The sequence below is a fragment of the Eptesicus fuscus genome, chromosome 21, assembly GCF_027574615.1.
Source record: "Eptesicus fuscus isolate TK198812 chromosome 21, DD_ASM_mEF_20220401, whole genome shotgun sequence".
NCBI classification, from domain to species: domain Eukaryota; kingdom Metazoa; phylum Chordata; class Mammalia; order Chiroptera; family Vespertilionidae; genus Eptesicus; species Eptesicus fuscus.
The window spans coordinates 39990919-40015953 of NC_072493.1; the positions used below are offsets into that span (position 1 = coordinate 39990919).

General features: G+C 59.6%; 1 protein-coding gene across 1 annotated transcript; it reads right to left on the reverse strand.

Annotated features, from left to right (window-relative positions):
• Nucleotides 1-92: 92 nt before the first annotated feature.
• On the reverse strand, nt 93-22029 carry EXOC3L2 (exocyst complex component 3 like 2). The gene is made up of 12 exons (XM_054710919.1): nt 21979-22029; nt 16906-17454; nt 13027-13657; nt 11520-11631; nt 10205-10306; nt 10003-10103; nt 9695-9805; nt 7973-8108; nt 4252-4374; nt 3666-3818; nt 2797-2918; nt 93-681 (listed from the first exon to the last, which is right to left on the reverse strand). Exons 2-12 carry the CDS (start codon nt 17435-17437, stop codon nt 390-392), a joined length of 2415 nt encoding a protein of 804 aa, XP_054566894.1. The 5' UTR covers nt 17438-17454; nt 21979-22029; the 3' UTR covers nt 93-389.
• Nucleotides 22030-25035: the final 3006 nt, after the last annotated feature.

A 25035-nucleotide genomic window follows, 5' to 3' on the forward strand; every position in this document is an offset into this window, starting at 1 on the left:
CCTTGGGCGTGTGAGAAGCCCTTGGCCCTGGGCCCTGCCCTCCAGCCCTTCCTCCCCCACACACTGGGGACTCAGCCCTTCCTTGTGTTAAATAGAAACCTCTTTATTCTAAGTATCGTACATTCCTTAATACATTGGATTGGGGCCAGACCTTGAGGTGAGGGGAAGGGGGGCCTGGGATATTTCTGTAGCGCCTTCCAGCGCCACCCGCCGCCCGCCCGCTGGGAGCTGGTGCTGCGGCGGGGGCCTGGCCTCGGGCAAGTCCTTGCTCCCTCTGACCCCTGTGTCTCTTCTGTACATCCAGGGGCCTGAGGTCCCAGGCAGGGGGTCAGGGGCACGGTGTGTCAGCAGCAAAGATGGGGGCACTGAGGGGGGGAGGCGGGAGAGTCTCAGCGCTGGGCCCGGGCCCGGGTCCGTGATGGAGGTGGAGGCCGCAGCCTGGGCAGGCAGGCCAGCCGGGGCCTGGCCAGCCCCAAGAAGGGGAAGCGGCCCAGGAGAGGGAGGCTGAGGCAAAAAGGCGGGCGGGGCACAGGGACGTCTGCGAAGAAGGCGCGGTCCCGGGGTGGTGACAGGGCGTCCCCCTCGAACAGCTCGAGGTCCCGGGCCACGGCCAGGATCTCCTGGCGGGCGGCGGTGTTGCGCAGGCCACGGACGTCCAGGAGGGCGGCCACGTGCTTCCGCCTGTGCGGAGAGGAAGAGGAGGTGCGTGGGGTTCTGGGCTCCGAATGGACACCCAGCTGCCTATGGATCCCCCCTTACCGCCCCCCCCCCCACCAACTCGTCCATCCAGAACCTGCCTTAGCTCTGGAATCCCTTTCCCCCTCCGGATCCCTCCCTCTCACCAGCCATCCAGCCCCTCCCTTCACAGATCCCCTCTGGCACCAACCCCCAGCCTCTCCCCGCTATGCCATCCCCGCCCCCCCCCCCCCCCCCCCCGCCCAGAACTTCACTTCAGCCATTTCCAAATCCTCCCATTTCCAATGGATCCACAGCCCTCGCCGCCAAACCCAGTCTCAGCTGTGATTAAAATAACCTCCAGTCTTCAGCCCCAATTTAGCTCAGGCAGCTGCCAAATGTCCATTCTGGTGCCTCACGTTTGTTCGGCTCTGGCACCCACAGCAACACGGAACTCCTCTTCCATCTCAAACAGCCCCCCATCTTCGCTCCCATGTAGCCCAGAAGTGCCCACCGCCTTCCCATCCCGCCGCTCCCCTGCCCCAAGGCCGGTCTGGAAGTTCCTCACCACCGCAGCTCCCAGCTCCGGAGCCCTCCTCCCAAACCCGCCTCCGCACCACTCAACCTGGACCCCATTCTAGAAACGTCATTCCCAAATTCTGCCTTGGAACCCTCATTCACCTCACCCCCAATCCATTCCCAGATTCCAGCTCCACCAAAATTCCACTCTGGGACTAAAGCTCACTCTGGGGACCTTTATTTCATCGGGAAACATTATACTCCAAACCACCTCTACTCTCCCACCCTGGCCCCTGCATCCACACAGCGGACCCTTCCCCTTCACCCCCACCCACCTCAGCTCCAGATCATGATCCAAAACTCAGCTCCAGAACCACCACCGCATTTCAACTCAAGATACTGAGCCCACATTCACTTCCAGAACTTTCATTCCAGGCAGCTCTGGGGCCTTCAATCCCGCTCAGCCCACACCTCCCCGCACCCCTGGTTTGGAATCCCCGCAGCTCCAAAACACGCATCCAAAACACGGCTGAAGAACCTCCCAGCTCGGGTGGACTCCAACACACAGCCCGGAACTCAGCTCTGGAACCGCTGCTCCCAGCCCAGCCTGAGACCTCAAGCTGAGCGTCAGATTCAAGGTCAGACACTCCAATCCAGCAGGAGTGCTGGCTGCCCCAGCCCCGTGCGACTCCCGGGCTCTGAGCCTTCCCAAACTCCGCACCCACAGCCAGACAGTCCGCCCGGAACCCGTTCAGAGTCCTCGCCCCGGGACCACCCGCAGGGCCTCACTCCCTGGTGGTGTGGGCCTCCGTCTGTGGGTACAGAATGTCTGTCAGCCCCGTCTGAATTCACAGGTGGCAGTGTGGGGTGGTGGCCAGGTGGGCCAGCTCTGGAGATAGCCTGCTGCCTGGGTTCAAGCCCCCGCTTTGCCACGTGCTACTTAGTCTCTGCCCACCTCAGGGTGTGCCGGGTGCTTGGGGCAGCGCTGCCCTTTACCTACGGAGGGTTATGTAAGGTGCTTTCCTCGGTGGGACATAAGGACTCCATAAACAAGGCCTGGTATTGTTACTGCTGCCCCCATTGATGATGATGGTGATGATGATGGTGATGATGATGATGATGGTGATGATGATGATGATGATGGTGATGATGATGATGATGATATGATGAAAAGAGAGCTATTATCCCCATGGAGCAGAGGAGGAAACTGAGGGTCAGAGAGGACCACGGAGACCGGAAACGGCCCGCCAGGATCTGAACAGCGCCTGCCTGTGGCGGTGCGTGTGTGCCCTGTGCCCGTGCATGTCCCCGCGTCCCCCGGGCTCCCCTGCTGGGCCGGCCCTTCCTGCCGCCGGGCGTCCCGCGCCCCCCTGCCCCGCGCTTCCTGTGCCGGCCTGTTTGTTTTCGAGCCCTGGTGGCGGCGGCGGCGGCGGCAGTCGAAGGAGGGAAATCGTATTAATAATGCCCTGGTTCCCGCAGGAAACGGCCGTCAGACACGCTCGCCGCCTCCCTCCCTCAGCCCGGAGGCAGGAAACGCGGGGACGGACGCCAAGGCCCTCCGGAGACCTGGCCGGGCCGCGGCGCGGGGCTGGGAGCGCTCACCTGATGTCCGGGTAGTCCCGAACCAGCACCCCCACCTCCACCTGGATGCTGGGCGTGTCTTCCAGCTGCAGGACTTCCGCCAGATGGGGCACCACGGCGTCCAGCCACGCGGCCTGCGACTCCTGCGGGACCAGGTGCGGGCTCAGGCTCCCCCCACCGCCCCGCCCCAAACCGCAGCCCCCCCAAAGGCCCCGCCCCGCCCGGCCTCGGCGTCCTCCTCGGTAAAACCCGCAGAGGACGGGCTGTTCATCGGGAACCTTTGGGAATTTGAAGACATACCCACACTAGAGGCGATTCCCAGCTTTGCATGAAATGTGGGGCACCCCTCAAATCTAGTCCAAGGTTGCAAACTTGGGGGGGGGGGGAGACTGGATAACGTGCACAGGGGATCGCTCTGTGTTCTCAATAAAATGTGCAACAACAACATTTTTCGTCCCAAGGGCTCCCGACTAAACTGCTGTTAATGCGGTTGATGAGGTCCCTCGGGTCTGCTGACACCGGGGCACACGGACAAGCGTCGGTGATTTGAAATCCCTGGACGTGGCAACGCTAAGATCCCGAGGCCGTTGCGTGTGGCTTCTGCCTCAGTGCTCGGCTCGGAATAGCAGCTAGCGAGTGCGGAGGACCCACTCTGTGCCAGGGAGGGGCCCCCGAGCTCTTCAGGGGACACGGCTGCTCGGACCCGCTGCCAGGCGCCGGGACCAGGCGCGCACAGACCGAGTGGCCACCAGAAAGCGGGTTTTACCCTGAGGGCAGGGGGCGGAGCGTCCCCGGTGGCGGGACTGAAAGCTGGGTGAAGGCCTTATTCGAAGCCCCCGCCCCGGCCGTGGGGTGGGTGACCCCGGAGCCCGCGCCCCGGCCGCACTGACCAGCCGCCGGAACAGCCTCTGCAGCTGCGCCGCGTCCTCCCGGAGCCTCCCGGCCACGCGGCTGCGGGTGCGCGAGCCGCAGCGCAGGCGCCCGCGGAACAGCGGCCTCACGTACTCGACCAGCGCCCGGCGGTGCAGCTCGGCCACCAGCTCCTGGGGACCCGGAGACGCGAGGGGTGTAAGCCGCCCGCCAGGGACCCCACTCTCCCCGCTCCCCACACCGAGCACCCAGCGGGAAGCCCTGCCCTGCCCACCTGGCGCCAGGGCCCCTCCCCGCCCCCAGCCCCCGAGGGTGACCCCTGTCCTGTCTGATGATACCCTCCTCCGCCCCTACCAGCTCGTAGACACCCCCGACCGGCCCCCCAAAGGGGGCCCACCCCCGCCTTCGCCCCATTCTCCGGAGCTCCAAGAGGCCCCAACCCAGTCTACGCCCGCCCTACACCGCACACCCGCGGGCACGCCTCCCCCCAGAGCGCCACCTAGCGCACCCCGAGAGAGCCGCTCCCTGCCTTGAGGGTGTCTCCCCCAGTAGAGCGCTCTTGCTCCCCCCACCCCACCCCACCCCACCCCCGCCCCAGCAGCGCACCTGGTACGGCTCATCCTGCATCCTGCGCAGGGCCAGGGCCTGCGCGCCCAGCGTGCCCACGATGCCGTCCAGGGCCTCCGTGCTGCTCAGCCACTTCCTGCGCATCAGCTTGCTGAAGTATGGCTGGAGGGACAGAGTGGACGGAGGGTCATACTCCCCTCCTGCCCCCCCTTTCTTCACACATGTTCCCAAAGGCTGCCCGGTGCTGGGGCCACAGCCCTGCCTTCCTGGGGTCAGAGTCCAGGGAGGGGGACAGACCCTGGCCCCAGACAGTGATGACCCAGAGTGTGCAGGGCTGAGACCCGGAGCCCAGGCAGGGGTTTAGGAAGCTCAGGAGTCAGCGTAGAATCAAGGAGGGCTTCTGGGAGGAGGAGACATCAGCGCTGAGGCCCTGATGATGGTCATTGTCAGCCAGATGGCAGAGGGAGTGGCTGAACCAGAGGAAAGTGTGAAGAAGGTTCAGATTTCAGACGGCTTGCGGGTTAGAGGACCAGAAAGCAGATCCGGTGCGACTGGCAGGATCAGCCCTGGCCGGTGTTGCTCAGTGGATAGAGCCTCAGCCTGCGGACTGGAGGGTCCTGGGTTCGATTCCCATCAAGGGCACATGCCCAGGTTTCGGGCTTGATCCCCAGTAGGGGGCGTGCAGGAGGCAGCTGATCAATGATTCTCATTATTGATGTTTCTATCTCTCTCCTCCTGTCCTCTCTAAAATTAATAAAAAATATATTAGATATAAAAAATCCCCAGCTATATAATTAATTCTCAGGGCCCAATGCAAATGAAAATGGGAGGCTCTTATTCAAGACTTATTAAGAACTTCGAGACAGAGGGGAGAATTGAACCACGCTCAGACCCTTCTAAGCAGTGGGGCCCTGTGTGACCGCTCAGCTCGCAGGCCATACCTGGTGGTACGACAGTGGGTCCGGGGGCGGAGCAGAGCACACAGGGCCTCCTAGGCTGTGTGAGAAACCCCAGCTTTCTCCTGGGGGCACTGGGGAGCCATAGCAGGTTCTGAGCAGAAGGGGGAGAGGGCCAGGTTTGTGTTTTACCGAGATTGATAGGAGGGAGCAAGATTGAGGCAGAAACCTGGGGGAGCTGAAAGGAGGAAGGGGGGGTGACGGGAAGAACATAAGGCAGTGAATGACCATGGGGGGGCGGGGAGGCAGGCTTCTGGGTGAGACCCAGGAGATGGGGGTGAGTGTCCATGGGGGTCTGAAGCAGGTCCCTATCCCACTCGGCCCTGCACCCCCTTTCTGCTCTCTCATCCTGACAGCAGCCCAGTTCCCTGCACTTCCAGAAATGGGGGCTGTGGGCCTTGGTTGGAGAGCTGGTGGGAATGGTGCAGGTCACTGTTGCTCTAAAGTCTATACATTTATAAAAATAACCATTGGCCAACCCCATGGGCCGGACCCCAGCTAAGCACGGTGGCCACGGTCCCATCGCTTCCTCTCAGCCCCTGGGACGCCTGGAGCGCCTGTCCCTCGGTCTACCCAGAGGCCCTGAGAGGACCAGCCATTTAGCCAAGGCCCCTGACCTGCACGCGAGCAGCGGGGCCTGGAACAAAGACTGTATCCTCTTCCCAGCATCCCCACACGCACTTCCATTCACATACGTGTTCACTTAGCCACTCGGCAAACCCCCCTGAGCCTCCCTGTGGGCCCAGCCCTGGGTGGGTCACGGGGGACCCGGAGCAGAAGGAGACAAGCCCTCGATCATCATAAGCAGGTCGGAGGGCCTGCAAGCCGTGTGGCATTTGATGACGAGAAGAGTTATTGTTCTTTGTGTCGGTGCACACATGGCTTTGTGGTTCTGTTTGTTTAGAGAGGACGCCTTATCTTCTGGAGATGCAGCTGAGGGGCTGATGGATGGTGACAGATGTCAAGGGTCTGCTGGAAAGGGAGCCGCGGCGGGAGAAGGCGGGGAGGTAAACAAGACGGGCCCCGGGCTGACTTGCTGGAGCTGGGTGATGGGTCCCCAGAAGGTCACTCTGTCCTTCTGCCCAGTTGTGTGCATGTTTGAAATTTTCCGTAATAAGAAGTTATTTTAGAAACATTCCAACAAATCCTTGCTCTTGAGAAGCTAGCATGCCAGTGGGAAGAGACAGATCAAAAACAAAACCAAAACCAAAAGATACAGCATGGTAGGTGGCCGGAGGTGCTTTGGGGACCCATAGAGCAAGAAGTGAGGAAGGGAGCCCTGGCCGGTGTGGCTCAGTGGATAGAGCGTTGGCCTGCGGACCGAAGGGTCCCGGGTTCGATTCCGGTCAAGGGCACCTACCTTGGTTGCAGGCTTCTCCCCGGCCCCAGCCCTGGTCGGGGCACGTGCAGGAGGCAACCAATCGATGTGTTTCTCTCACATCGATATTTCTGTCTTTCCCTCTCTCTTCTATTCTCTCTAAAATCAATGGGAAAATATCCTCAGGTGAGGATTAAAAAAATAATAATAAATAAATAAATAAATAAAAGAAATTAAAAAAAAAAGAAGTGAGGAAGGGAGTCTATTTTATATATTTTTATTGATTGATTGATTTGAGACACACACACACACACACACACACACACACAGAGATTTGTTGTTCCACTTATTTATACACTGATTGGTTGATTTTTGTATGTGCCCTGACTAGGCATTGAACTTGAAACCTTGGCATAGTGGGATGATGCGCCAACCAGCGGGGCTACCCACTGAACTACCCAGCCAGGGTGGGAGTCTGTTTTGAATAGGACAGTCAAGGGAGGTCTCACTGAGGAGGTGACATCTGAGTCAACACTTGGAAAGAGGTGAGGGAGGGAGCTCTGTGGCCACTGGAGGGAAGACTACAGGCCTGTCTGTTCAGGAGCAGCAGGGCGGGGCGGCTAGAGCGGAGTCTGGGGGACCATGGGGCAGGTGAGATCAGGGAGGGGAGGGAGCGGCCGTGCAGGGCTTGGCGGCCACGGCAAGGACTTTGGCTTTTGTCCTGAGTGAGCTGGGAGCTACGGGGGCTACTGAACAGAGGAGGGACATGGTCTGAGGTACGACATGGATTGAACGTGCATTGCAGTCATGCGCCTCAACCACACACCTCTCAGTCTCATTCCTACCGGCCCCCCCAGGTACTCTCCCCCACCTCTGAACCCAGCCCCCTCCGCACAGGAGCCCAGACAGGGCAGAAGGACTCTAGGGTCTAGGGCAGACCTGTGGGGGGACCTCAGGGGAGGAGGGGCTCCATCCAATCCCCAAGGCCCCTCCTGCTGGTCTTTTGTTTGTTAATCCTCACCCGAGGATATTTTTCCATTGATTTTTAGAGAGAGTGGAAGGGAGGGGAGAGAGAGAGAGAGAGAGAGAGAGAGAGAGAGAGAGAGAGAGAGAGAAACATCGATGTGAGAGAGACACATCGATTGGTTGCCTCCCACACATCCCGGACCAGGGCCAGGGATTGAGCCTGCAACCAAGGCACGTGCCCTTGACCAGAATGGAACCTGGGCCCCTTCATGCCGCAGGCCAACGCTCTGTCCACTGAGCCAAACCGGCGGGGGCTCTCTGTCCTCATCTTAAACATACCCTCCCACCTCTTCCTTCCTGGATCCCCTCTGTCCCCCAAATGGCCCAGACATGGCCATCACACCCTCCTCTCCCCGCCTGCTTCCCAAACACTGAGTCATGGGCTGAAAGGAACCGGGGATGAGGGGGAGGTGTGCTCCCCTGTCCGGGCAGGCCCTCCCCAGCCCTCGGCCTCGCTCACCTGCAGCTCCTGGAACAGGAGGTCAGCCAGCACCCGGTGGCAGAGCCGGGTCACGCGGTCCAGAGCGCTGGCTGCGGCTTCCCGGGCAGGCTCGCTTTCAGGGGGCCCCACCCGGGCCAGGCGCTCCGCCAGAGCCCTGTGGGGATCAGTGAAGCCAAAGGTCAGGAGCCCCAACATTCCGCCCAACTGCCTGGTCCTGTCTCCCTCCTTAAATAGACCTTATTTTGTGGGACCCAGGGATGAAAGATGAGGTGCTGGGGAGAGTCAGGGGCTCTGGGGAGGGCCTGGGGGCTGAGAGATAGTAGGGGCTATCTGGGAGGCTGGGGAATTGAGGGGCTCTGTGGATGAGTGGGGGCCCAGGGGGTGTTGTGGGAGGAAAGGAGTCTCTCTGGGTCTGTTCCTCTCGGTGAGAGTGCGAGAGGGAGGGGGGTGTCTCCATTCTCAAAGCTTGTGATGCTAAACATCTATGATTCTCAAATTCCACCCTTCTCACGTTTTTATTTATTTATTTATTTTTTTATTGATTTCAGAGAGGAAGGGAGAGGGAGGGAGAGAGAGAGAAACATCAATGAATTATTGATCGGCTGCCTCCTGCACGCCCCCTACTGGGGATCGAGCCAGCAACCCAGGCATGTGCCCTTGACCAGAATTGAACCAGGGACCCTGCAGTCCGCAGGCCAATGCTCTGTCCACTGAGCCAAACCGGCGAGGGCTCACTTTCTGACACTGTAGCAGTCTATGACCCTCCAAAGCCGCGAGAAGGCCTGAGGGCAGTTTGGCACTTTCTGTCCAGATCCCAGTGAATCCGTGAGTCCCTGTGCTCACAGGAGCTGACAGATGTGCCAGGTTTCTCTGCAAAGGAGTGGAGCCAGCCCTGGCCGGGTAGCTCAGTTGGTTGGAGCGTCGTCCGTACACCAAAAGGTGGCGGGTTTGATTCCTAGTCAGGGCACATACCCAGGTTTCAGGTTCAATGCCCGCCCCCCTCCCCCCCGCCGCCCGCCCCAATCAGGGCGCATGCAGGAGGCAACTGATGTTTCTCTCCCTTCCTCTCTCTGAAATGAAAAAAAAAAAGAGTGGGGCCAACTATCCCCCCAGCGGGAACAGATCAAATAAAGGCTGGTACACCCAAGAAGTGGGGTACAGTTCAGATATGAACAAGGAAAGTGGGAACTCTTTGTGAGCGAACAGAAAGATCTCCAAGCTGTTAAAGGGGCAGGGTGTGTTGTATAGACTACCATTTACATTTTCTTAAAGGAAAAGGAATAATAGGTATGCATATATTTGCATATATGTATATGTAGGAAATGTGCATACATGCATATGTATGATGTGTATACAGTATATATGCACGTACACATTAATTTGTATCTATTTACTGGTAAATATACGAACTATCTCTGCAAAGATATGGAGACACCAGCAATAACTGGCTGCCTCCAAGTGGGGGCAGGGGGAGAATGTGGTGGGCATAAGGATTTTCCCTGCTTTAGGTTAATTGCAAAGGGAAGTGAAAGAAGAAGGGAAATATAAACCTGTGATGCTTAGAGTGGGTTCTGGAATTCTGGCATCCGGGGTTCTGATGACGCCTAATCCTGGTTCCTTCTAGGAGTCCCAGGTTTTATGTTTCTGGGGCCCATGCACCTGCCTCTCCAAGACCTGGGCACGCAGTTCGGCTTGTCCCCCGGGAATGCCCTCTTCCCCGCACACTGTGGGTGCTCTCACCTCAGGGGGGGCCCGCAGTTGACCAGGGTGATGGTCCTGCTGATATAGGTGTCGGGTGGCAGCTCCCGGGCTCCTGGGCTCTCATGGAACCGCTCCACGCGCTGCTGGAAGCTGGGGGGCGGGGCAGCGAGGGGGCCAGATGACAGATGGCACACTGCTGGATTAGGGTCCCTTGCGGGCACTGAGCCCAGCAAAGCCTGTGATCCCCACTGAGGCACCCCTGCCCATCCTGCCTTGTTCTTCCCTTTCATCTCTCCCCTCCCTCTGTTGCACCCCCCAACCTGCGCCCTGCGCCCAGCCCCCCATACCTCTGCAGGAACTCTGCCAGCCCCCCTAGGCAGCAGTGGGCCATCCGCTCCCCAAACTCCTGGCTGATGCGGGGCGCTCGCTCTGTGTGCTCCTCCAGCAGCTGCAAGGTGGGGGGGGGGTGAGGAGGGGTGAGGAGGGGTGAGGCCCCACTCTCCCACCAGGCACCGTCCAGCTGATTCTCTTTCCCTTCCCCGCCCCTACCTCACACACGTCCTGGGCCAGCGTGCTCGGCAGGTCCTCCGGGCTGCCCCAGTGCTCCTCGTCCTCCTGCAGCGCTCGGAGCAGGGCTGCCCGAGTCTGGGCCTGCGTGGGAGGTGGGGAGGCAGAGTCAGGGGCGCCTGGGAGCCTCTCCCTCGCTCTCTCCCACCATGATCCCCACACCTTGGCCCCAAGCAGGTCTGGATTCTACCAGTGAGTTCCTCAAAGCTACGCGGGGGAGGAAGGCTGGACCAGAAAACCTCCAGCCCTTGCCATTGCTCAGCCCACGATGGGGAGCTTGCTACTAAGAGCTGTTTTTGTTGTTGTTGTTTTTTTAAAAATATATTTTATTGATTTTTTACAGAGAGGAAGGGAGAGGGATAGAGAGTTAGAAACATCGATGAGAGAGAAACATCGATCAGCTGTCTCCTGCACACCTCCTACTGGGGATGTGCCCGCAACCAAGGTACATGCCCTTGACCGGAATCGAACCTGGGACCCTTCAGTCCGCAGGCCAACGCTCTATCCACTGAGCCAAACCGGTTAGGGCAAGAGCTGGTTTTAAGCTTCCTCTATCTACTTACTACCCAGAGCAGCGGTCGCCAACCGGGGGTCCGCGGGGTCCGAAAGGTTGGCGACCGCTGACCCAGAGGGTTTAAGGGTCAACTCTCACGATGTCATGGCCCTAAGGCTCTGCTCTCAGGTTTGACAAAACACAAGTAACAAATTCATTCAAGATGCTCAGATTCTGGAATTCAAAAATTCCCAGGCTCTGGGATTCTAAGGCGGATTCTCTGGTCCAATGTTGACCTTCAACTCAGGGGCTCTGACAATCTAGATACGTTCACGCCTCAGGTTCTCCCCTCTCAAGGTGCAAAGATTCTGATTTTTGTGGCTGAGGCAGGACTCATGTTCAGGTAGGAACCCCCCGAGGCCGCCTGCTTGGTGGGGTCCGGCCCAGCCACTTACGAACCAGGTTCACTATCAGTCCTGCCGGGACGCACAGGTGCCCCGCGCCTCCTTCGGTGAGTCTTTGGCTCCCTGAGGGGAGGCCCCGTGTCTGACTCCCTCTCGCTCTGAGATCTGAGTGTCTGAATGCACTGAACCTCCACTGAGTGTCCCTCTGCCCAGCGGGGTGCCTAGACTACGACACTGAACCTAAGACAGACGGGCATTCCCATGTCTTTGGGACAGAACTCAAAGTCCGCAAAGGGAGAAGGGAGATGGAAACATCAAAAGGGGGAGAGGAGAGGCCCCCAGGTCCAATGTGACCCCTCCCTCCCGGCAGAGTGGCCCCTCCCTCCCGAATCCCCCATACCTTAACATCTGTGACACATTCATCCTCCAAGCCCCGAACGGTGCCAGGCGACAGAAGGGGCCCTAGCTCCCCGTTCTCCAGGGCGACCATGTCCACCAGCCCCAAGACTTCTCTGAGGAGGGGGAGTAAGAGACAGGGGGGTCAAGGAGAGGGGGGGGGCAGAGCAGCTAGCCCTGTCCCCTCCCCATCCCTTCACACCCAGTGTGTGACCCCGGGCCCTCCCTTCCTCCCTTGGGGCCAGCGTTGCTCATCCCTCAGAGGAAGTCCCTGCAACGTGGCGCCCCTGGGCCCGGCTCTCTGAGTCAGCTCCCTGATGGATGGTGTCCGGGCAAGACAGGAGTCAAGCCCAAGCGTGACCACCTGGCACGCAAGGTCTCAGGATGGTCACTTCACCGGACGGAAGCTCCCTTCAGTCCCCCCTTCTGGTCCTGCACGGCCTCTCCAGTCCGGCCCTCACTCCAGGCCTGTGCAATCCCCCCCTCTGCCCACTGCCCCTCTCCCCCGCCCTCTCCCCCCCCCGCCGCCCCCATTCACCAGGCTTTTGCTCAAGGATCTTCTCAGCCAGAAGCACCATCTCCCTACAGATCGGACTGAACTCGGGTCTCACCATTCCGGGGAGCTTTCAGACCCTCTCCTGCCGCCATCTCTCATGGATGGTGTGAGAGTGTCCTTAACACACATTCCCACAGGGGGCCAGGGGCCAGGCTAGCAGCTGCTGCCTTCCCATTCTTTAGGGCTGGCATCCTGATTTTGTCTGAGGAAGCACCCAGCCCTTCACGCCAGCCTGTGGCCTGGCTGCGGCCCGCTCCCCTTTTTCCTGGCGTGGGGAGGCGGCCCAGGCATGGCTAACGCCGTATTCCATGCCCCAGCCTCCAGAAAGGCTGTGCTTTAGATGCAAAGGATGGGTATATGATTCTAGGCCTGGGAGGGCCGAGGGTGCTAAGTTCTAGATGCTAAAGTTCCAGAACCCAGGGGGCCAACAGCGCCACAGTCCTCAGACGGAGGGATCAACTGGGGTGGTGATTCTTGGGTCAAAGAGGGGGCGAGGCTAAGGTGCAGGGCTCCCAGGCTCATGGGTACTAAGATCGCAGGTTCGAAGCCTCATCAATCCCCGAGTTCTAAGGTTGGAAGAGTCAACCAGCTAAAGCCCCGGGAGCCGAAAGGGTTCTCGAATTCAAAGGGTCAACAGAGCCAAGACTTGAAGCCAAGCAGCTTTGGTTCTGGGGCGGGGAGGGTCCACGCGCTGAGGTTCTAGAATCGGGAGGATCGAGGTTCTAACGCTCCGGCACCGGAAGAGCAGACGCGCTGGGTGGGATTCTAGACTGTGAATGTCACCAGTTACGGAGACGGAAGCGCCCAGGGTGTTGGGCTGTCGAAGGGAAGGGTCGGCTGTTCCCAGGTTCTCAGGAACGGAAGAGGCGGGGGCGGGGCTGGAGGTGGGCGGTCCTACAACCTCCTGGAGGCCTGTGTCTGGTCCCCAGGGGGTGCCTCTTCGGCCCCAGCTCACCTGGGGTACACCTGGTGGTGCCAGTGCAGCAGCGCGTAGCGGTCGGCGAGCGGCAGCCTCCGGCGGGCGGCGGCGCCCAGCCACTCGGCCAGCGCGCTGTGGTAGCCGCGCAGGTACACCCCGAAGGCGCCCAGGCCCGCGGGGTAGGCGGGCGCCAGGCGGCCCCGCACCACGCCCATGTCCTCCAGCAGCCGCGCCCGCAGCGCCTCCAGCTGCGCGGCCAGGCCCCCGGGCGCCCCCGGGGCCGCCGCCTCCAGGCGCTCCCGCGCCGCGCGCGCCACCGCCTCGGCCCAGCGGGCGCGCAGCCGGCGGGCGGCCCCCGGCCCCCGGCGCCCGTCGGCCGCCTCCTCCTGCACCAGCACCTGGCCCAGCTGCGCCACGGCGCCCGCCCCGGCGCCCGCGCCCGGCCCGGGGCCCGCCAGCGTCTCGCGCACCAGCGCCCACAGCTCGCGCTGCAGGGCCTCGTACAGCAGCGCCACGTCCCGCGCCCGGCGGCCGCCGCCTGCGCCCTCGACCTTGGGCGGCCCGGGCGCGCCCCCCGACGACGCCAGCTCCTCGGCCTCCAGCTCCAGGATGTGCTCGTCGGCCCGCGCGAGCTCGCGCTGCTGGATCAGGCTCAGGATTTCCAGCACTGTGGGCGCAAAGCGGAGTCGGGGTCGGAAACTGGGACAGCGGGGCGGGGGCGCGGTGGGGAGGGGAGGGGAGAGGAGGGGAGGAGGGGCGGAGGAAAGGTGTGGAGACCAGAGTGGAGTCTGGGGCGGTTCAGGAGAAGGGGGAAGAGACGTGGGGTCAGAAGAGGGGTTGGGGGGCAGGAGGAAGGAGGGGGTGGGAAGAGGAAATTGAGGGTTGGAGGGGGAGGATGGAGGAGGCAGGACAGAAGTGGAGGAGGGGGTCCAGGGAGGAGGTAGAGGAGACTGGAGAGAGAAGGAAGCCAAGAGAGGGGGAGGCCCTAGCCGGGTTGGCTCAGTGGTTAGAGCGTCGGCCTGTGGACTAAAGGGCCCCAGGTTCCATTCCGGCCAAGGGCACATGCCCGGGCTGCGGGCTTGATCCCCAGTAGAGGGCGTGCAGGAGGCAGCCGATCAATGATTCTCTCTCATCATTGATGTTTCTATCTCTCCCTCTCCCTTCCTCTCTGAAATCAATAAAAACATTTAAAAAAAAAAGAGAGAGGGGGGAGGGGAGAAGTGAAAAGGGAGGAGGGGGCGGGGAGGGGGGCATGGAGGAGAAGGGATGGAGGAGGGGGTACGGGAGAGGGACGGGACCAGGGGAGGAGACAGGTTAGGGAAGGGAAGAGAGGGTTTGGCGATGGAAGAGGGTGTCTGAATATGGGAAGTAGGTTAAAGGACTAGATAGAGGATGTCAGCTTAGTAAGAGGATTGGAGGGGGGAGTCAGAGGAAGTGGGGGGTAAGGGGCTGAGGAAGAGGGAGAGGGTTAGAGCATGAGGTAAGGGGTCAAAGCAAGGGAGCGGGTGTCCGGGAACGGGTACATCTGGGGAGTTGAGGGGCTAGGGTAGAAAAAGGGCACCAGGGCCAGAGAAAGGGCCCGAGGACGTGCAGGGCTGAGGAGAGGGACGGGGATGGAGACAGCCCGTGGGCCAGCGGCAGGTGGAGGCTTGGGCAGGGGGAGAGGGTATCCAGGCCAGAGGAGGGGACAGCTGTGGGGTGATCTGACACCCTGAGAAGTTCAGTCTCTCCCAGGGAGGGGATCATGGGGCTGGAAGGCCTTAGAATGAAGACAGAGGGAGGGTCCCAGTGGCCCAGGGTTACCCCCGACACCTCCACCCCCCTCCACTTCCTCCCTGGCAGAGAAACTATTTCCTGTCCAGCGCTATTTCTGCCCATCCGTTTCCAGAAGGCGGGGGCTCCAGTCACCCCCTTCTCACCTCCTTGCAGTGCCCTCCCAGTCCCCAGGGAGCAGGGGCTGAAATAGCCTCTGGCCAGGATGTGGAGGGCATCAGAGGACTCGAAAGGGCTCTCCGGGGGGGTCAGCACAGCACGGCTGCCCATGGTGGGGGGGGGGGCTGGGAGTTGGATGGGGGGGTAGGGGATGTAGAGACAGGGTTGGGTGGGGTTGAATGAAGGTGGGGATTGGGGCAGGGTTGGAGGTTCCGATGGCGGTGAGGATGGGGACGAAGATGGGAGCTGGGACAAGGGTGTTTAGGGTTAGCCTGGGGTTGGTTGAAATCTGTGGAGGGGGAGGGGAAAGGAATTGAGGATGACATCCGGGGTTTGGGGGAGGAATGGGGTTGGAGATGTGGGTGGAGTGATTTAGGGGAGAGCTGAGGACAGGAAGAAGGTAGAGTGGGTATGAGTCTGAAGAGATTGAGAAGGGGTGAAGTTGAAAGTGGAGGTTGGGGGGTTAGGATTAGGACCCAGGATAGGGGTGGAGATGGGGTTAAAAACCAAGGAGGAGGCGGAGTTTGGGGTGGAGGTTGGAATTGGGGGCTGAGGGGGACTGGGACTGAGGGAGGAAGTTGGGGAGGGGAATGGGGTTGAATGTGGTTGAGGAGATGGACTGGGGTTGGGGTTAGGAGTAGATGAAGAGGGGAACGGGTTGAGGTTGTACTTGGGGATGGGATTATCAGAGAGAAATGGGTCGAGGGATGGGACTGGGCAGAGTGATGAGGTTAATAATGGCATTTGGAGAAAGGGATAGGTTGGGGATAAGCGTGAGATATGCCTCAAGGTGGAGATTGCTGCTGAGGTTGGACTAAACACGGGACAGAAACCAAAAAAGGCGTTAAGGGAGACACTGGGGTTTGGGGTAGGATTGGGTTGAGGACACAGATGACGGTGTTATGAGTTGAATTGTTCCCCCCTCCCCCCAAAAAAACACCAAAAGAACAACCACAGCCATGTGAAGTCCTAACCCCCAGGACCTCAGAATGGGACCTTATTTGGAAATAGGGTCTTTGCAGAGGCAATCAAGTCAAAATGAGGACATAAGGGGGTCCTGATCCAATCTGATGGGTGTTCCTATAACAAGGGGAGGCTTGGGCCCCAAGAGAGGCGTGCGCGGAAGGGAGGTGGTGTGAGGAGTCAGGGAGAGGAGGCATGGGAGGATAGGGGACTGGAGGGATGCAGCTAGGAGCCAGGAGACACCAACAATCGTCGGCAAAGCGCCAGACGCTGGAAGAGGCCAGGGAGGAGCCTCCAGGGAGGACTCGGCTACAGGTCTCGAAGGGCATGGCCCTGCCAGCACCTTGACCTGGGACTTCTCACCTGCAGGCTGTGAGAGAATACTATAGTACATGTCTACCGCTGTAAGGCCCATAGGCTGTGGGACTTCATGACCGCAGACCCGGGGAACTCACACAGGTGGTGGGAGGTGTGGGGTGATGTAGTCAGGAGATAAAGGTAGACGTTGGCAGGGACCTGAGTTTAAAAAGGAAGCTGGGACGTGGGTGGAGGTGGGGATGAAGTTGACGGTCAAGGCTGGGGCCACTGAGGTTCAGAGTGGGAGGGAAGAGAAGGGCTTGAGGATGAAGGAGGAGGTTGAGGTGGGGTGGAGTCTGGGGCTGGGGCTGGGCACAGGGTGGAGTTTGGAGGTGAGGGAGGGGCATGAGGTCAAGGTCGAGTGTGATACTTTGAAAGGAGATGGGACTGAGGCTGAGGTCGAGGACACGGAGAGAGGGTTGGGATTGGGGGTCGGGAGGGGTTGGAGGAGGTGGGACAAAAGCGGGTGATTCACTTGCTGCTGGACATGGGGTGAGGGTGAGGGTGGCAGGTGGAGGGAGGGACAGACGGGATGGGTGTGGCGATGGGTGGGGATGTGGAGCTTGGTGACGGGATCAGGGGACAGGCTGGCCTTGCCCATGGAGGCGGGCAGGGCCGGGTGGAAATGGGCATGGCGACCCCCAGGCCTGGGTCAGGACTCACCTGACAACGGCTCCTTCATCTTTGGGGGCTCCCGGACCTTGGGCGGGGGCTCCGGAGCCGCCTCGCCTGCAGGCACCACCCTCTCGGCCAGGGAGGCGCGCCGGGGCTTGGGCCCGCGCCCCAGCCTCAGGAAGGTCAGTCTCCGGGCCGCCTCCCCGGCCTCCTCATCCCCCTGGGCTCGGGTGCCCTGCAGCCTGGCCAGGAGGCCGAAGTCCGCCGAGCTCCTGCGTATGCCTGGCGTCAGCACGCGGCCCAGGAAGGAGCGGGTTTGCCCGTTGCCGGTGCTGGTGCCGGTGCCGGGCCGGGCCCGGCCAGGGGTCCAGGCCAGGCGGAAGGGAGCCAGGCCCACCAGCTTCTCCAGGGTGGCGCGGCGGCCACACGATGTCCCGTTGGGCAGGGTCCCCAGCCGCCCAGGCTCCTCCTCTTCCAGCCCCGGGACGTCCTCAAAGGGGTTCCGCGCGGACCTCTGGGGCAGGGTTCCCGCCCGGGGCACCTTAGCATCTGCCACCCCGAGGCTCTTCAGGATGGGCATTTTGCCAGGCGGGGGACCTGGGGGGGGAATAATGGGCCGTTAATATGTTGGTGACAGCCCTGGCCGGTTTGGCTCAGTGGCTAGAGCGTCGGCCTCCGGACTGAAGAGTCCTGGGTTCGATTCCAGTCAAGGGCACATGCCCGGGGTTGCAGGCTCGATCCCCAGTGGGGGAGTGTGCAGGAGGCAGCCGATCAATGATTCTCTCTCATCACTGATGTTTCTCTCTCTCTCTTTCCCCCTCTCCCTTCCTCTCTGAAATCAATAAAAAATGAAAATATGTTGATGACAGTGGTGGTGTCCATGACGGTCCTTCCGAGTCCCCAGCGCTTCGGGGCGAGTCCCCAGGCCCCGGGCTGAGCACCCGCTGGTGCCTTGCGCCCTCCCCATCCCCTGAGGTGAGCACTGGGCCCACTTTGCAGGCGAGGACACAGGCTCAGAAGGGGAAAGGCCCTCACCTAACGTCCCACCGCGACTCAGGCCTGTCTGACCCGGGGACCTGGCCTCTCCCAGAGCACCGGCACCCAGGCCCTCCCCCGCCTTGCTCGGCCCCGCGTGTTTGTCACCCCAGTTCACCCTCAGGCTCTGTGAAGGGCAGGCCCCCCGTTATCCGGGTCACACACCTGCGCTCCTGCCTCCTCTCCCCTGCCCAGTCAGTACCCTGTCACCTCTACCCCCTTCATTCCTTCAGCAGCACCTCCCGGGAAACAGCCACAGGAGGCTGACCCCAGAGGCAGAGATTGGTGGCTGCCAGGGGCCGGGAGTCGCTGTTGAGTGGATACAGAGTCTCCATGGAGGGGGATGAAAAGTTTCCATCTGGAACTAGATAGAGGGGTGGTTGGCAACACTGCGAGTGTACTAGATGCCAATGAATAGGGGACTGGAACACGGTTAACACGGCCTTGGCCAGGCCGCTCGGTTGGCTGGTTAGAGCCGGATCCTGCATGCCAAGGCCGTGGGTTCCATCCCTGGTCAGGGCATATGCAAGGACAACCAATGCATCCATAAGTGGAACAACACGTGGGTGTTTCTCTCTCTCCCCTTCCTCTCTTTCTAAAATGAATTAAAAAAAAACAACAACAACAAGATCAGGCTTAAAAAAATAAAATGGCCCTAGCCGGTTTGGCTCAGTGGATAGAGCGTCGGCCTGTGGACCAAAGGGTCCTGGGTTCGATTCCGCTCAAGGGCATGGACCTGGGTAGCAGGCTCCTCCCCAGCCCGGGCCCTGGTCGGGGCACGTGCAGGAGGCAACCAATCGATGGGTTTCTCTCACATCGATGTTTCTCTCTGTCTTTCCCTCTCTCTTCCCCTCTCCCTAAAAGATCAATGGAAACATATCCTCAGGTGAGGGTTAACAAAACAAAACAAAAAAGGTGAACATGATGGATTTTGTTACTCGTTTTACCACAATAAGGAAACCCTTCCGAGGTGTTTTCCCTGGGCCCGGCCCTGTGCAGGCTGTGAGGATGCAGCGGTGGCCAAGGAAGACCCCAGTCTCTGCCTGCACCGAGCTCGAAGCTTCCTGCCCATTTCATCTCCTTCGTCCCTCGTCTCCCTCCCTTTCCATGGTCCCCAATCCCGTCCAAGCCCCTTTCTGCTTCCCTGCCTCCTCCCTGGCCCCTCCAGTCCACCCTTGAGGATCTTGTTAAAGCACAAACCTGCCCCTGCCCTTCTCTGAACCTTCCCTGGCTCCCCGTGCGATTGGGACAGAATGCAGGCCCCTCCCTTGCCGGCTGCCGCCTCACCAGTGCTGTCCTACCTTCTCCGCCTTACTCCGAACTCCTCTGGGTCTCAGCATCTGCTGATCTTTTTCCAAGGGAGCCTGTTCCCCAGCTTTACTCACATTTTAGGACGCAGCCCCAACTCTCCCTCCTCCAGGAATCCCTACCCGATGCCCCGGCTGGGTCACGTGCCCCTCCCTCCCCCGACTCTGCCTACCTCAGCCCAGCCCACTCTGGGCCGTCACTGTCTGGGGATGGTCCTGTGTCCCCCACCGGACGGTGAACCCCACGAGGGCAGGGTCAGGGCTCTCTCTGTCCCCACTGTGTCCCCAGCTCCCAGGACAGGCATTTGGGGAATGAATGGGTAATAAACAGGAAACGAAGGACGGAGGCAAAGCCTTCATTCCTTGTGGGGAAGAGGAATGATGGGTCAGCGGGGAGGTCAGGGAGGAGCAGCCACACAGGACCCCATGCCCCGGCGGGGGACTCGGCCCTGTCCCGGGCCCCGGGGAGCCACGCGAGGGTGCTTTCTACGATGAGGAAAGAGCCCGGACACCCAGAGAAGCATAGAGGACACACGTAACGAGCAGCTCTGCCTGCAGTCCTGGCTGCATCTAAAGCGAACTGGGCTCCGTTTGCTCCGGCTTTTTTCAGAATCAGGCATTGCAAATGCCTGACCCCGGGCCCGCCCGGTCCTGCGCGCCCAGCCCAGCCCTCTCCCGAGGGAAGCAGCTTCCGAACGTCCAGGCGGCCTTGCTCCGTGCCCACAGACCTGTGTCCCTGTGTCCAGAAATAGTAATGGCCGTTCTACGCGGTCGCAAACTCTGTAAACGCTGTCGTTCTATGTGGATCCTGCAACTTACTTTGTGTGTGTGTGTGTGTGTATGTGTGTGTGTGTGGGTGTGTGAGTGTGTGTGTGTGTGTGTGTGTGTGTGAAGAGTGTGTGTGTGTGTGTGTGTGTGTGTGAGTGTGTGTGTGTGAATGTGTGTGTGTGTGTGTGTGTGTGTGTGAGTGTGTGTGTGAGTGTGTGTGTGTGTGTGTGTAGTGAGTGTGTGTGTGTGTGTGTGAGTGTGTGTGTGTGTGTGTGCTCACTTACCCATGCCTGTCTCTGTGGCTCTAGCGGGTTTATTAAAAAATACATTTTTAAAAAATTTATTTCAAAGAGGAAGGGAGAGAGAGATAGAAACATCAATGATGAGAGAGAATCCTTGATCGGCTGCCTCCTGCACGCCCCGCACTGGGGATCGAGCCTGCAACCCGGGCATGTGCCCTTGATCCTGAATCAAACGGTGACTTCCTGGTTCATAGGTCAACACTCAGCCACTGAGCCACGCCGGCGTGGGCTGGAGCGGGTTTATTTAAGAGCTGCACCCTATTCCACTGTGTGCCCATGGGAGATTGTGTCAGGTTGCCAGATGTTCGCATGCTCTCCTACCGCGGGACACGTTATTTTGAACCGGGTCTGAGCAGGCGAGGGACGGGGTCAGGCCTGGGCAGCCGAGGCTGAAGGAGCCCTGAGCGGGCAGGGCCGGGGCCCTTCCCTCGTGGGGCGCTCCCTTCTTTCCTCCCGACTTTAGTCTCCAGACCTCAGCTGTCCTTCCTCAAGCCTCCTGTCCTAGAAACACCCCCAGCCTCTCTCCAGTCTTCATTGTCCCCTATCCCCCAGGGAGGCAGTCGCCATGGCAACCCCTTTCCCGAGCCCCCATGGCTGAGGGCAATCGATACCACCTCCCGACACACACACTCTCTTCACACACTGATTTCTCTGTCTTTCGTCTTCCAAATAGGCTTTTTCTATGCCCCTCACCCTCACCCCCAAAATGGCTCCAACATCCCCCCAACTCCACCACCCCCTCAAAGTGGGGGGCTCCAGTGTCCCTCCAGTTGAAGTCAGCACCGTCCACGCTAGATTGGACATTCCCCCGCTGGCTTCCACGTCCACCCCAAACCGGATCCGGTACCCCCAAACCCACATCCTCAGACCTGGCTGCCACATTTTCCCAAAACTCGCCCGACGTCTTTCCCCTTCCTGGCTCCAGCCCCCTCTGCAAGCTGGCTCCCACATCCTGCCCTCCAGCCCCTGTCTGCCTCCCGGTGCCAGGCCCCTGACTCACTTCCGAGGCATCCCCAAGCCCCCAGCCCCCGGCGCCCGCAGGATGTCTTGGCCACCAGAGCTTCCCTCTCTGGGCTCCTCCTCCTCTTCCTCGCTGCCAGCCTTTCCCCCAAAGACCCAAACCCTCCACCGGCCGCCCGGCTGTTTGCAGAGGCCTCGCCTCCTGCCCCGGGGCCTGCACCAGAGAAATGCCCTTACAGGTTGCCCGCCCAAGCCCGACCCCAACCAACACCGCCCTGGGCAGCCTTGCCCCCAAACACCCCCACCAGCCCGGCCTGTATCAAGCTCACCCACATCTTCACACCCAACCCTCCCATCACCTCTCCCGCTCCATCTCCATCCCAGCCCTTGTCCCCTCTCCCATCTCCAAGACCCGTCCCTTAGGGATAGAGCGAAACACCCCTCCCTCCCTGGCCTCGGCCTTCCCACCTGAACCGACGGCAGACCCAACCACATCTCACCTCTTCTCTCTTGGTTCCAAGCTCTCCACTGCCTGGCAGACTCTGCACCCCCAGGCTCCCCTGCACCCCGTTCCTGCTCCCGTCTCCCCCTGCCCTCTCGCTGGCACCCTGCGGAGACCAGCCCCCAGATTCTCCCTGGGCCCAGCTTCTCCTGGCTTCAGGACACATGTTCTCCCGAACCCTGGTCCAGCCCACCTCTGGGCCGCGCCACATTCCTGGAGGGCTGCCCCAGCGCCCCAGCACGCTCACCTCTGTCCTCGGAGCCTTGTCCCTCTGCCCCTGCTGTTGTCCTGTCCCGTCCTGAGCTACTTCAGCCAGGACTGCTAAGAGCTTGGATCTGAGGAGGGGGGGTTAGAGGAGGACAATTTCCTGTCAGGAAACCCCTCCCTCCCTGGGGCCAGGGGTGGGAAGGACTCGTTATCTGTCTGCCCTTTTAGGCCAGGCTGCGGTTTGGCACCCACCCTCCCCCGGTCCAGCCGGAATGGGACCCCCCCTTCCCTGCCTGCTCTTCACGCCTCCCAAGGTGACAACACCATCCTGGGCGCCTGGGGAGACGCCCCCTGCTGGATGTGGGCCCAAAGCTCTCTCTGGGTTTCCTGCTGTGGGGAGAAGACAAGGAGGAAGGTTCTGCTGGGCCCAGACGCCAGGGTTGGAGGCCTGAATGCTGGCCCTGGCGTAGCCTTAGGAATGGGGCTGTTTTCCTCCAAACCCCCGTCCTGGGCTCTGCGGGGCCCCTCCTTTGTCGTCACCCTGCTCTCCGCTCCTGTGTCCCTTCCTCAAAGGAGACATGCCCCCCAACAGCCAAAGCACTTCTGTGGTCCTGCACTACCCCCTCCCCCCCAAATCAGGGACGTGGCTCTGATTGGCCCACTTCTTCATTGCGCCTTCTGAGGTCGAGGTCGGAGCCAACCAGACTCCTCTGTCTCCCCCGTAGCTTCTCGGACTCTCCTACTGGAATGTAAATTCAAAGCAGATGGTCTGGAGTTCACCTCTATGCCCCCAGACGTGTGCCCGGCACAGAGTAGGTGCTCAGTGCCAATGTGTTAACCGGGCATACAGATGGGAATAAGTCAGAGTGGAAGCCGAGGATGGGGGTGGCAGGTGCAGTGGGGGTTGGGGATGAGTTGGGTGTTGGGTGAGGTTAGATGCAGGATTAGGGGTACTTTTAAGGCTGGGCTTTAGGCTTAGGTGGCCTTTTGGGGGCCCAGGCACAGCGTCCCAGGTGTTGGGCTGGGATGGGTGAGCACTTGCCGAGGCAAAATTGGGGTTGGGGTCAGCGTTATGGTCAGGAGCTGGGCTCAGGGTCTCTGCTCCTCTCCCAGCCCCAGCCGCGAGGGCTCCGGAGACGAGCGGCTGGGAGAAGCAGGCCAGGCGTCCAGCTTCCAAAGTCTGCAGGCCTCTGTCCAGCTGGGTTTGCCAGACAGTGGGCATTGGGGTAGGAGCTTTTTTTTCTTTTTTTTTTTCAATTCTTCTTTGTCCTTTATTGTTTCTATCTTTTCCACATTGAGTATGGAGTATGTTCATATATATATATATATTGATTTCAGAGAGGAAAGGAGAGGGGGAGAGAGATAGAAAAATCAATGATGAGAGAGAATCATTGATCGGCTGCCTCCTGCACGCCCCCCACTGGGGGTTGAGCCCATAACCCTGACGCGTGCCCTGACCAGGAATCAAACCTTGACCTCCTGGTGCATGGGTGGATGCTCAACCACTGAGCCATGGAGGGGAGAGGGGGGGCGGTTAGGAGCTCTTTTCGGTGGTCAGGAGGGGAAGGAGCCTTGGACCTGTGGTGATCAGAGGAGGGAGGCCCAGGCTGGGACCAATGGCCTGTTGGGGGCTGTGATCACTGTGAGACCTCCCGCTCACCTTTTCAAATTTAATTTTTATTGATATAATTCACATGCCATAAATTCAACTTTTAGTGTACAATTCAGTGGTTTTTAGTATAGTCTCAAAGTTATGACAACTATCACCACAATCTAATTCCAGATACATTTTTTTCCCCCTCTCTCTTCCAATCTCTCTAAAAATCAACGGGAAAATATCCTCGGGTGAGGAGCCAGGGTGGGACCTTACATGTGTAGGAAGGTGATCTTCTGCCCCCGTGTGGTGCATGGGAGAACTGCAGCTCTCTGTGCCAGGTTTGGGAAGGGATTAGGGGTGACTCAGCTCCCCCAACCCATTCCCAAGTCCCCAGTTCTCACTGAGCAGAGCCCTTGTGATCTCAAATCTTCTAAACAATCCTGAACGCTTCCCTCTCCGCCTCCCACCATCCCTGAGACTCCTCGGGCCCCATTTGCTGAATAATAATAGTAACGTCGCCCACTTATGAAGGTCTATTCGCTTCCCAGGTGAAGCACTTTACTTATATAGTCTCATTAATTTATCGCAGACGGAGGCTGCAATGTTGTTATTCCAGGACAGTAACCACAGTGGTCAAGAGCCCACGTTCTGGAGTTCGGAGGCGCTTGGGTTCAAGTCCCAGCCCTGCAACTGACCAGCTGTGTGATGAGCATCTGCTTTTTCTCCTTTGGGCCTTCATTCCCTCATCTGTAAATGGGGTTCATAATGATGGTTCAACCTCATGGGGTGCAGAAAGGATAAAGCCCACAGGGCCTGGCACAGAGGAAGCCTCTATGAGTCTATGGAGCTGATAGTATCCGCCAGGGATAGGCTGGTAAATGTTTAACAAGCAGCTCTTAGCGGGTGGTGGTAGGGAGTCTCAATGTGTAGCATTTGCCAATTTCCATGGTGTAAATGTTCCCACCATGGCTGGTTTCAAGGTGCCATAACTGAAAGTGTGTATTTGTTGGTGGGGACGAGATGCTCAGTAGTTCATTACACAGCACTTTCACTAGCAGATGCAATAGATGTAGGTGACCTCAGGATCACAGATGATAGTACTGGTAAAATAATTAGGGTGTGATGAATATTTATTACCTTTGTTTTAAATATACTTTATTTAATTGTATGTTTGCACAACTTAGTTTTTAATAATGACTATTTAACAACCAGTTCCAAAATTCCTGCGACTTGAACAGTCAGCTCGCTTGAGCCAGCTCCCTCATAGCGCGGTTATCATCACAGCCATTCTTTAGAAAGGAAAACTGAGCTTCAAGAAGGTTAGATAGGGGCGGGGCAGGGAGTCCACCCAAGGGCTGTGTGATTCCGGAGCCAGGACTGTGCGCGGCCCTCTTTCTTCCATCCCATTCTGGTCCAGAGGTCATGGCTGGTCCTCACCGGGTGACCTCAGGGAAGCCCTTGCCCTCGGTGGGTTCAGGTCATCCTTCGGGAGAGCGTCTG

Bases quoted from the DNA above. Each gene is read 5' to 3' on its own strand.
- EXOC3L2 (XM_054710919.1), bottom strand. From the start codon at position 17,437: ATGCCCATCCTGAAGAGCCTCGGGGTGGCAGATGCTAAGGTGCCCCGG. The intron at 8,109-9,694 runs GTGAGAGCACCC...TGATCCCCACAG, and splicing joins AACTGCGGGCCCCCCCTGAG to GGCTCTGGCGGAGCGCCTGG. The intron at 3,819-4,251 runs GTGCGCTGCTGG...CCGGGTCCCCAG, and splicing joins TGCAGGATGAGCCGTACCAG to GAGCTGGTGGCCGAGCTGCA.